The sequence below is a fragment of the Sturnira hondurensis genome, unplaced genomic scaffold (genome assembly GCF_014824575.4).
Source record: "Sturnira hondurensis isolate 20B ecotype Veracruz unplaced genomic scaffold, ASM1482457v3 Scaffold0004068, whole genome shotgun sequence".
In the NCBI taxonomy this organism is placed as follows: domain Eukaryota; kingdom Metazoa; phylum Chordata; class Mammalia; order Chiroptera; family Phyllostomidae; genus Sturnira; species Sturnira hondurensis.
This window is the reverse complement of record NW_028076699.1, coordinates 9,218,877-9,231,840: the sequence shown is the minus strand read 5'-3', so window position 1 is coordinate 9,231,840 and position 12,964 is coordinate 9,218,877. Positions and strand designations below refer to the sequence as shown.

General features: G+C 36.6%; 1 protein-coding gene across 3 annotated transcripts in view; it reads right to left on the bottom strand.

The window, feature by feature from the left end:
- SPATA6 (spermatogenesis associated 6) overlaps nucleotides 1-12,964 on the bottom strand; it is a 103,372-nt gene that overhangs the window by 26,324 nt on the left and 64,084 nt on the right. For all 3 annotated transcript variants that reach the window (XM_037043325.1, XM_037043326.1, XM_037043327.1), the window contains exon 9: nucleotides 7,076-7,116. In XM_037043325.1, the coding sequence (XP_036899220.1) occupies nucleotides 7,076-7,116 (41 nt within the window). The remainder of the gene's footprint in view (nucleotides 1-7,075; nucleotides 7,117-12,964) is intronic.

Genomic DNA, 12,964 nt, shown 5'->3' with positions numbered 1-12,964 from the left:
GAAACAGAGGATCATCAGCAAGCTGGAGGACAAGGTAGAAAAAACCTTCCAGAAAGAAAAATAACAGAAAAAAAGACTAAAAAAGAATGAAGAGGGGTTAAGGGAACTGTAGTACAGCAAGAACCATAATAATATCCATATTAATAGGGATGCCAGAAGGAGAAGAAGGGGAGCAAGGAATAGAAAACCTGTTTGAAAAAGTAATGATAGAAAACTTCCTTAATTTGATGAGAGAAAAAGTCACACAAATCCAGGCAACACAGAGAGTCCCAATCAAGAGGAACCCAAAGAGGCCCACTTCAAGACACATCAATATTAAAATGGCAAAATTGCAAGACAAAGAGAGAATCTTAAAGGCAGCAAGAAAGAAATAGGAAGTAACATAGAAGGGAGCCCTGATAAGACTAGCAGCTGACTTCTCAATGGAAATGCTCCAATCCAGGAGAGAATGGCAAGGAATATTCCAAATAATGAAAAAAAAAACCCTCCAACCAAGACTACTCTACTCTGGAAAGCTCTCATTTAAAATGGAAGCCAAATAAGAAGCTTCCCTGACAAAAGAAGCCTCAAAGAATACACCTCCTCCAAACACCAGCAATACAGGAGATGCTAAAGGGTCTGCTTTAAGAAAAGGAAGAAAAAGACAAAGAGAAAGGAACACAGGTTCAAAGGGAGTAAAACAGCATTGAATAAGTACCTATCAGTAATAATCTTAAATGTGAAAGGATTAAATGCTTCAATCAAAAGACATAGGATAGATGAATGGATAAGAAATCATGACCCACAAATATGCTGCCTACAAGACACCCACCTCAGAACAAAAGATCTACACAGACTGAAAATGAAGGTCTGGAAACAAATATTCCAAGCAAATGGACAGGAAAAAAAAGCCAGGGTAGCAATACTGTATCAGACAAAATAGACTTCAAAACAAAGGCCATAAAAAGCGACCCAGAAGGCCACTTCATAATACTCAAGGGAAGAATCCATCCAGAAGACGTAAACATTGTAAACATAGGAGCACCCAAATACATAAAGGAACCCTTGGAGGACTTTGGGAAAGACATTGACAGCAACACAATTAAGGTAAAAAATGGACAGATCTTCCAAACAAAATATCAACACAGATACTGAGGCACTAAACAATGTCCTAGATGAAACAGGCTTAATTTTTATAGAGAGAGCCTTTTATCCGAAAGAAGCAAAATACACACTATTTTCAAATGCACATGGAACATTTTCAAAGATAGACCACATGACAGTACACAAAACAAGCCTCAAAAAATTCAAGAAAACTGAAATCATATCAAGCATTTTCTCTGACCACAAGGGACTGAAACTAGAAACCAACCTCAAGAAAAAAAAACTAAAAAACGCTCAAACTAATGGAACATGAATGGCATGCTATTAAACAATGAATGGGGTAAAAATGAGATTAAGGAAGAAATAAAAAAGTTTCTGGAAACAAATGAAAATGAACCCGCAATAATCCAAAACTTATGGGACACAGTGAAGGCAGTCCTGAAAGGGAAGTTCAAAGCAATACAGGCCTACCTAAAAAAGATAGAAACATTTCAAATAAACAACCTAACCCTACATCTACAAGAACAAGAGGAACAACAACAAACACAGTGCAGAGCAAATAGAAGGAAGGAAATAACCAAGATCAGAGAACAATTAAATGACATAGAAACTAAAATCACAAAAATCTGAGGATCAATAAATCTAGGAGCTGGTTCTTTGAAAAAATAAAGAAAATGGAAAAGCCTTTAAGAAGACTCAACAAGAAAAAAAGAGAGAGGACCCAAATAAACACAATAAAAAATGAAAGGAGAGATTACAACAAATACCACAGAATCACAAACAACTGTAAGAAATTACTACAAAGAATTATATGCCAAGAAATTTGAAAAGCAGGTGAAATGGACAAATTTCTAGAAAAATACACTCTTCCAAAAGTCAATGAAGAAGCAGAAAGCCTGAACAGACCAATAACAGATGATGAAACTGAAGCAGTAATCAAAAAACTCCCAACACACAAAAGTCCTGGACTGGACAGTTTCACAGGAGAATTCTACAAAGCATTTAAGGAAGAGCTAACCTCTATCCTTCACACACTACTCCAAAAACTCCAAGGATATGGAAGACTCCCAAACTCTTTTTATGAAGCCAGCATCATCCTAATTCCAAAACCAGATAAAGACACAACAAAGAAGGAAAACTTCAGGCCAATATCACTGATGAACATAGACGCCAAAATACTAAACAAAATATTGGCAAATCACATTCAGCAATACATTAAAAAGACAACAAACCATGATCAAATGGGATTCATCCCAGGGATGCAAGGATGGTACGATATTTGCAAATCAATAAACATAATACATCACCTAAACAAAACAAAAGACAAAAATCACATGATCATATCAATAGATGTGGGAAAAGCATTTGATAAGGTACAGCACCCATTTATGATAAAAACACTCAGCAAAGTGGGAATAGAGGGAGCATTCCTCAACATAATAAAGGCCCTATATGAGAGACCTACAGCCAACATTATACTCAATGAGCAAAAACTTAAAGCTTTCACACCAAGATCAGGAACAAGATAAGGATATCCACTTTCACCACCTATTGAACTGTATTATTACAAGGCCTCTGTCATCAAAACAGCCTGTACTGGCATAAGAACAGACACATAGACCAATGGAACCGAATAAAGACCCTAGAAATAAACCCAATTTTCTATGGTCAATTAATATTTGACAAAGGGGGAAGAAGCATAAAATGAAGTAAAAATAGCCTCTTCAACAAATGCTGTTGGGAGACCTGGAGAGCTACATGCAAAAAAACGAAACTCAATAACCAACTTACATCATACACAAAAATAAATTCAAGGTAGATAAAAGACTTAAATATAAGTTGTGACTTCATACAAGTCCTAGAGGAAAACACAGGCAGGATAATCTCAGACATTCCATGCAACAATGTTTTCACTGATATGTCCCCTAAAGTAAGGGACATAAAGGAAATAACAAATGGGACCTCATCAAATTAAAAAGCTTCTCCATGGCTAAAGAAAATAGCATTAAAATGAAAAGAGAACCAACTATATGGGAAAACATATTTGCCAATGATACCTAGGAAAAGGGTTTGCTCTCCAAAATATATGAAGAAATCATAGGACTCCATTCCAGGAAGACAAACCACCAATAAAAAAAATGGGCAAAAGACATGAACAGACACTGCTCCAAGGAGAACATACAGAGGGCCTGGAGACATATGAAAAGATGTACAACATCACTAGCTATCAGAGACATACAAATTAAAACAACAATGAGATACCACTTCACACTAGTAAGAATGGCCATCATAACCACATCAACAAACAACAAGCGTTGGAGAGGATGTGGAGAAAAGGGAACCCTAATGCACTCTTGGTGGGAATCAGACTGGTTCAGCCACTGTGGAAAACAATATGGAATTTCCCTAGAAAACTAAAAATGGAACTGCCTCTTATCCCAGTGATTCCACTGCTGGGATTATATCCTAAGGACCTAGAAACACCAATCCAAAGGAACTTATGCACCCCAATGTTCATAGCAGCACAATTTACAATAGCCAAGTGCTGGAAGCAACCTAAGTGTCCATCAGTAAATGAGTGGATCAAAAAACTATGGTACATATACACAAAGGAATACTACGCAGCTGTAAGAATGAAAGAGCTCCTACCCTTTGAGACAACATGGATGGAACTGGAGAGCATTATGCTAAGTGAAATAAGCCAGGTGGTGAGGGGCAAATACCATATGATTTCACCATTGAATGGAACCTCATCAACAACAAGCAAGCAAGCAAAACATAACCATATACATTGAAATTAAGAACAATCTGACAGTAACCAGAGGGGAGGTGGAAGGGGATAATGGGGGGAAGGGAGAAGAGTTTTCAGGAATAACTAGAAGGGACACATGGACAAAACCAAGGTGGGGGGTGGAAACTGGGGAGGGAGGGATGAATGGCTGGGGTTGGGGTAGAGTGGTGGGGGGTAAATGCAGACAACTCTACTTGAACAACAATAAAATAATTTTTTTAAATGGTTTGGTTCTACCATACTTATAAGATTCCTGAGAAGTTAGTTACAAAGTAAGTTAATAAGTTAAGTCATATTAGTGGCTATATCATTTTTATACTACAGGAACTCCAAGGTCAAGTTATTGAAAGAAAGAATTAACTACTAATTATAATGAGAACCAGGGAATTCATCTACACAACAAATATTTGTTGAAATTGTACTTACTGCCTGTTACTACATGCTCTAAAATTTCTCCTTTGTAATGGGCCATAAAATTTAACAAGTAAATATAAATAATTCTAATGAAAATAGTTGGAAGCCATTGAGAATAAGGACTGTAAGAAAGAAACACAGTGGAGCCACTACTTCCAGGATGGTAAAAAGAATGTATGGTTCTGATTCAAAGGGAAGACAAATAAGTCTGGTAACTTAGACCAGTTTCTCAAATTTGCCAGAAACAGTCCTCAGTGAATCCTACAGTAAGTTAATGACTGACTCTATCTTATACAATTTAAAAATTCATAAGCTAAACTATCTGGCTTGCTTTAAAGATGATGTACTTTCTTTATGCTGGTGAAGAATTTATAGAATTCCAAAATAATGCAATAAAAATAAGTAATTCTATTGAGGTGTGGGAAACCCTCCCTTCTTAGACCACTGTTCTTATGCACTTACATGAGTAACTTTAACCCATACAACAATATTATGAGGTATTTTTATTATCTACACCAGGGGTGTTGAACTCACTTTCACCAGGGCCCACATCAGCCTTGCAGTTGCCTTCAAAGGGCCCAATGTAACGTTAGGACTGTATAAATGTAACTACTCCTTAATAGTTAAGCAAGAGATCGGCACTGCCACCAGGTAGAAACAAGGTGCCGGGCTGGATAAAACAAGTGGAAGGCTGGATTCAGCTCACAGGCCTTGTGTTTGCCACCTGTGATCTACACTTTACAAGGAAGAAAACTGAAGCAAAGTTAAAAAGCTTTGTGAGGATCCCAGGCCAGTGACATATGAGAGGTCCATGACAGAAACAAGTGGAAAATTCCCATAGATCAGGCCTCACTGGATGCCTATATGGAAAGTACCACAAAAGATGGGCTCACCACCCAACTTACTGACAACCCAAAACACAGAGTTAAGGGACTTGATTCCCAAGAAAGAAAAGAAAATATTCCTCACCTAATTTTATGTGATCGTAATAGTTCTACCAAACCCTTTAGCGAAAGTAGAATTCACAAACTATCCTCACTGGCATATGTGGGAAAAATCTTATATAAAATATTAAAAATTAAATTTAATAATGTTAAAATTATAACATGACTAATTTGGGTTTATCCAAAGAATACAAGAATGGGGTACCATTAGAAAGTCTATTCAATTAACTACAAAAAAAATCATTGTCAACTCATAAGATACCGAAAAAACACATTTGATAATATTCAATATCCACTCATAATTTAAAAATAGATAATCTTTGCAAACAAGGAATTTCAAAGGGAACATCCTTAACTTGCTAAAGAATTCTGAACAAAAATCTACTGCCAAAATCATCCGTAGGTGCAAAGCCCTGGACCTGACCCTGTCAAAGACAGGACTGAGACCAGAACACACACTTCATTAGTCTAGGCTGCAACACATTAGGCTACACTGCAGTAGAAAATTGAGTTTGAAAATCAGGGCTTAACATAATAAAAGTTCAGTGTTCCCTGTGCTTTGCTGTAATACAGGTTAGCAAGAGAAAATTTACATTTCACAAAACTGCCCAAGAGACACTCTGAAAAACTTAACAGCTGTGCCATCTAGAACACAAGGTCTCATTGTCACTGTAAAAGAAAAAATTCAAATTGATTCTTCTATGCTTCATCCTGGAAGTGATCCACATCCCTTCCACTCACAGCTACTGGCTAGAACTAGGCCCCCACATACCTGCAAGAGGCTTGAAAACATGACAGGGCACAGAGAGCCAATAAGCAATAAGTGCCTGTGCCACATCCACTATGACCACTTTTATTTAATACTGTATTGAAGATCACAGTAAGTTAAGACAAAGAAATAATCTGAGAGACAGTATGAAAATTCATTATTTGTAGATGATATGGTTTCCTCTATTAAAATATCGGTACCTATGACAGGAATGTTACATGCAAGTCAATTTCAAACCCATGCATCAGTATCACACAAGAAATGTAATTTTACATAAAATATTATTTGCAACAGGAAACAACTATGAGGTTTCTAGGAGTAAATCTAACGATGTGTAACATTAATGGGAAAACACATATAGCTTCAGCGAAACAGGAGAACTGAGACCCACTGCATTCATATGGTTTAACTATCCACCAACAACGAACGGAGGCCCACCTACCTCAGCTTAACTTTACCATGAATTACAGAAAATCCTTTCCCAAGGAAAAATGTTACAAATCAGTAAATAAGTTAATTATTTGTGTCAGGACCTTCCCATAAAACATTTATCTGAACAACAGCTGGCTTGATCATCAATCAGTTCCCTTCTTAAAACAAGAGATCTTCAATCTGGACAAACAGCTCCTTTCTCAGGACAACAGATCAGTCAACTAGACAAATCCTTTCCTTATCAAATAACTGTATTTATCCAGACTTGTGCCCACTAATCCTAAACTTTTGTATTACAGACTTTATTATGAGGATGCCCTGTGAGTGCTGAAAGTCTATAAATAGTTCTGTGCAAGGTACTACTAAAAGTGACAACCAATTTCGCCATCTCTCTCTCATACACATATCCACACAAACACATTTAAAAAAGTAACTAAACCAACTGAACAATCAAAAGCCACAAAATACTTGTAGGAAGACATGTGATGAAAAGTCTATTCTAACACTTGACAATGTAGCCAAAACAATGATATTCATGATATGACAATTATTGTTGGTATATATTTTTTACTATGATAATCTCCAACTTAGGTTTTAACTGAAAGAAAGGATAATTATTACTCTATAATTTATACTACATACCTTATAATCCTTGGGTCGGTAGCTGCCAAGATGAGAATGATCTGAAAAGGATGTACAAAAGAAACTATAAATATTTCATGTAAAAAATTGGTTTCATGTTTGCTTTTTGCTGCTACTATCACTGTTCCTATGATTTTAATGCATATAGCAGATTTCGAAATGTCTTAAAACCCTTCAATGTTACATAAGCAAAGATGGTAAGCAACAAATTAAAACCTGTATTAGTTCTTCAATAATTAAATGATTTCATAAATACTAATTTCATTAGAGTAGAAAATATCTGAATATAGATCAGAATAATTTTTAGTTGATTAACCCATTTGTTTACATAAATGGTTATGAAATTGATATGGGTAAAACAGATAGTTTTTAGTTGATAGATCAGTTTATGATGACATGTAAATTGAATATACAGATTTAATAGATATTGTCAAACGTTCTAGGAGACAATGCCAGAATCAGTCTGTATAACAAAAACAGGCCAGTTTTAGAGGCAGTAGTATCCTTCCGCGTACAGGCGGCGTTGACAGCTAGACCTACACTGGTCTAGACCTACAGTCTGGTCTAGTTGACAACTAGACCTACACCGCAGTCCGACCCTGGCACTTCTGTACAACTTCAGTCAAACTGAGCTCTCTGAGGCTTGTATTCCTCATCTGGCTGATGTGCCTCGTTCAAAATCTGTTTTAAAGATTAAGTTTGACCGTACATGCAAGGTAATAAAATAAATGTTAACTCTTAATACTAACACCATCGTCAACATCATTACTATTGAATTCTAAGTCAGACAAGCCGGGGTTCAATTTCTAATTCCACCACTTACCAAATATGTCACTTTGGTCAAGTTATATAATTAATCTGTTTCATTCCTCTTTTTAAAAGTATGAAGGCAATGCTTACCACAGTGATGATTATATTATACAGCTTATCAAAGTCCCAAGCACAGTATCTGTAACAAAGTGGATTAGAAAACTACTCTAAATCTCTCCCTAAGAGAAAGACCACTACATTGTAGAGGCAGATTTTGGGTTTTACTCACCATTATTTAAGTAACTTTCAAGAATCAACTTGTATGTATTATAATCTCTGTTACATGGGCAGTTATGCAAATTAGAGCCATAGTTCACAATTCTACTTCCTTACTCACACATTCTGGTCAAAAGTATCCTAATTTTACCTTCTAACCTGCTCTGTCCTGAAAAAAAAAATGGCTATATAAATAAAGACCTAGGATAGTCTGTATTCAGTCAATTAATCAGCTTTCATTAATGGCACAAAATGTTGTCTGTTTTCCAAGTACACTGAACAATAATAAAGAATTGCTAAAATGCTAATGTCTCTCACACAAGGAAACTTTCACCATTTAATTCAGAAAGATTCGACTTACTTCAAGTGCTTTGCAAAATTATAAAATAAATCACAGCCCAACCCCTCTCCTGTAAAGTCTAATGCACAGCATGGCCACAAAAAGCAGAAGAAATAAAAGAATTATAAGGATACTGAGCCTAACTCTCCAAACATGCTATTTGAAAATTAAAGTAATAATTTCTGGATGTGGTATCTATTACTTCTGGCCACTAACCTAATATTAAAAATATCAATATATTAAAATACTTGTATGTGTTCTGCATTCCAGAAACCATTTATAAACTCACCCTAATTCAGACAGATTTATAATTTTCTTTCATTTTTACAATTTAATCTGTTACTTTGATCTGAGGTTTTTCAATGTTCACATTTAATCACCCTTACCAGTAATTACTACTGTATTCTAAATGCTGCCGATAAAGGAGATAAGACTCATGGCCTGTGGCTGCTAAGTGCTTATAAATTACATTGGTTAAGTTGTACAAAATTGAGTAACAGCAGCATAAAAGATGAGACTAAATCAGAATGATACAGACAATTAATACTATTTAAAAAGTCTTATCAAGACCAATCTCTCAACGTTGAAAGAAATCAGAAGAATTTCCTAAAGGAGGAAAGAGGTGAGTTGGGCCTTAATGAATGGGTCACATTTGAGGAAAGTTTGAAAGAACTAATTCAGATTGTGTATGTGTATGTGATATTGATTAATATAATTGATTTATATCTCAGGTTTCTTTAGAATAAATGACAGTGTCTAGAATTCTTGGAGTTACTATGAGTAATTAACCAATGAAATATAAGTATTTAGAATAGCAACTAGCAGAAAATACATTCAAGAAATGTTAGTGATTATGTGATTCTCTAATAACTCCAAGAAATAGGTATGATGAACTGAGTGTTTTTGTCCTCTCAAAATTCAAATGGTGAAGCCCTAATCTCCAAAGTGATGGTATTTGAGATCAAACCTTTGAGAGGTAATTAGGTTAGACGAGGTCACGAGGATGGGGCTCTCATAATGGAAAACATGACCTTAGAAAACGAGACATCAAAGAGCTTGCTCTCACGTACATGTTCATGTTCAATCTCTCCCTCCCTCCCTCCCCCCCCCTCTCTCTCTCAATTTCTTTCTCCATTCACACATGAAGAAGAGGTTATGTGAGCTTACAGTGAGACGGTAGCTGACTGTGAGCCCGAAGAGATCTCAGAATGAAACCTACCAGTTAGTTTAGCCTTCATATGTTCCTCTAATTTGTGACTATAATCAACCAGTTCTGTGAGCATCCTGATAGTCTCTTGAATTGTGCTTCTGAGAGGCTGGCAATTTCTCGGTCGCTTAGAGTTATTGGCTCTGGGACTTTGAGTTCTTCTTGCACCATCTTTTGGGCTGTTCATGCCTGTTCCCTAGCAGGATCGGAGCCCTAAAGTGTTCACTGGAGCAGGGCAACTAAGTTGCTGGGTTGTGACGTTTTATGTGGGGGTGGGGTCAAAGAGGGACAGCGGATTTCTCAAAAGAGACCTTACAGGCAAGAAGGGGCTGGAAAGAAGTATTCCAAGTCATGAAATCCAAAGACCTACCACCAAGATTGCTTTATCCAGCAAAACTTTCATTCAGAATGGAAGGACAGATAAAGTACTTCTCAGATAAGGTCAAGTTCAAGGAGTTCATCATCACCAAGCCCTTATTATATGAAATGCTAAAGGGAATTATATAAGAAAAAGAAGATGAAAAATATGAACAGTAAAAGGACAGCAAACACACAATTATTAACAACCACACCTAAAACAAAAGCAAACCAAGAGGACAGCTAGATCAGGAGTGGAACCATAGAAATGAAGAACACATGGAGGGTTAGAAACAGGGGGGTGGGAAGAGGAGAAGAGGGGAGAAGGCACAGAAAATAGCATAGATGGTAGGTAGAAAATAGATAGGGGGAGGGCGAGAATAGTGGGAGAAATATAGAATCTAAAGAAGTAGAGACACATGGTTATAAACTAAGGGGGGGGGAGAATGGTGAGGGAGGGAGTGTGTGGGTGGAGGAGAATGAAGGGGGGGAATAGAACAACTGTAATGGTATAATCAATAAAATATATTTTTTTTAAAAAAGAATGAAACCTACCTTGCTAGTCCTTAAACTTGGACTCTCCAGCCTCCAGAACTGTGATAAGATAAATGTCTGCTTTTAAGACCCCAGTTTATGGCATTTTGTTATGGCAGCCTAATCAGACTAATACAATACGTAGGACTGTTATTTCTACTCTACATTTTAGGAGGCTGACTTCCTATATAGCTAACAAGCAATGGAACTGAGGTCAAGTTAAGTGCTATTTCCACTAGTCCCAGAATGGTAGATTTCCTTGCAATACAACAAAAGCGCACAGAATAAAAATGACTTGTCTCAAAAATAACATCACACTATGGATTTTTTAAGCAAAAGGATATGATATATAATCAATCAAATATGAAGTAGTGACTAACAGCACAGGTTAAAAACAAAAAGCGGCAACCAGTCATTAAAACATTTCCTTAGCAACTATCTAATGTAGAAATTAAAATCCATTTTAGTTTAATAACTTAGAGTCTCTGCATCCTTCCTCTCTCCATAGCTAGCTTTCACTCAACAGGTTTAGATATGACTCAGTCCCAAAGGACCAATCCTGACTTTAAGCAAGAAGGACTTAAAGCTTTAATCTAAAATTCAGCAGCTCTGTATCAATCCATTGTTTCTATCAAAGTAATTCTTGAGCCCCATACTAATAGTTATTACTGCTATGTGTTCCCCACAAGTCAATCCTGATCTTGGTAACCTCAATTGTACCCTAGGTAAGAAGGGTACCATTGTCTTCCCTTTTCCTAACCTCAAGGAATTACATCCCATTCTGGTATATAGAGTTATTACCACTGCAAAACACCTAATGCTGAATGTATATACCTATTTGAACCTTCAAAGAGCGGGGCCCTGGTGTCCTTTATCAGCACTTACCCTACTGCTATCTCAGTGCCCAGGTAACACTCTAAGGCCGGCCGGCTCTACTCTCCTGTGAATCCCACGGAGAGTCGGGCCAGTGCACTTCCTGTATCTCAGTCCCTATAACTAGCAACAAAGCTAAGATGTATGTACAGCTTGGTAAAATAAAACCAGGGTTTAACATCTCTCAGGGGATCAACCTTCTAAAAAGTAAAGGCACATAATAAAATGTTTTCTATCTCCCGATCGCTTGTGATGTATTCACTTGAAACTAGTTATTCTGACCTCTAATATTTTCATCTTTTCTATCGACGTCTGTCAAAGTCTCAGTAACAAAGGTCTCAGACTTTCCTCCTCATTTTTTTCTGGTCTGAAGTTTAGGAAACAGCAAGTTCCCTACGTACCAATTACTAGAAAAGTGATGATCATCAAAAAAGACATCTAAATGACTAACAAGCACATAAAAACACCCAATGCCACTAGTCAAATGCAAATTAGAATTGCAGTGAGAGAGGACTGCACACCCACCGGAACAGTAGTAAAAAATGGCAGCTACAGTGCGGACAAGGATGTGAAGGAACTAGAAACCCCATACACTGCTCCTGGGAGGGCGTATGGAGCCACACTGGAAAACAGTTGGCAACTGCTTAAAACGTAAACAAGCTTTTAAGCAACAAAGAACCAGCAATTCCATTCCTAGGTGTCTGTCCCACAGAAAAGGAAGCATGTGTCTATGCAAAGACTTCAATGCAAATGTTCACAGGAGCATTATTCCTAATAGCCAAACAGTGGAAACAGTCCAGGTACTTCGGTGGGAATGCAGATTAATGCAAATGGGTATATGGAAACTCTTCTGAATAAGGGAAATATCTAAAAATGGATTGTGCAAATTTATTAAAAATCATTTAATTGGCCCTGGCTGATGTGACTCAGTGTAATAAGTACCGGCCTGTGAACCAAAGGGTCACTGGTTTGATTCCCAGTCAGGGCACATGCCTGGGTTATGGGGCCAGGTCCCCAGTAGGGGGCGTGTGAGAGGCAACCACACACTGAAGGTTCTATGCCTCTTTCTCCCAACCTTCCTCTCTGTCTAAAAATAAATAAATAAGATCTTCAAAAAAAATTTTAATTGTACACTTAAAACAGGTAAACTTTATGGTAGATAAATTTTACCTCAATAAAACTATAAAAATGTTTAGTAAAAAGCAAACACAGAAATTAAGCTGTCTATTGCTAAATGGAGGAGGAACACATTTAACTAAAAGCTGAAATAAATTAGATATTTTGCCAATAAATATTTATATGATGACTACATGCAATAAGTTTTACTATGTATTTCTATCTACTCAAGGTATATTAGGATTTGAGTATTATTGCCAATTTACTAGCTGGGGCAAAAGTAGGTTTACAATTGTTTTATGGAAAATAAGACAGTAATTAATAAATAATAATATAACAATAAACTCTATTTCATGTACTCAGAACTATAAACCTAGTTTTTCCTCACCCCGTATTTTACTTTACAAATAATAACCACCAAACAAAAGAATTAGTA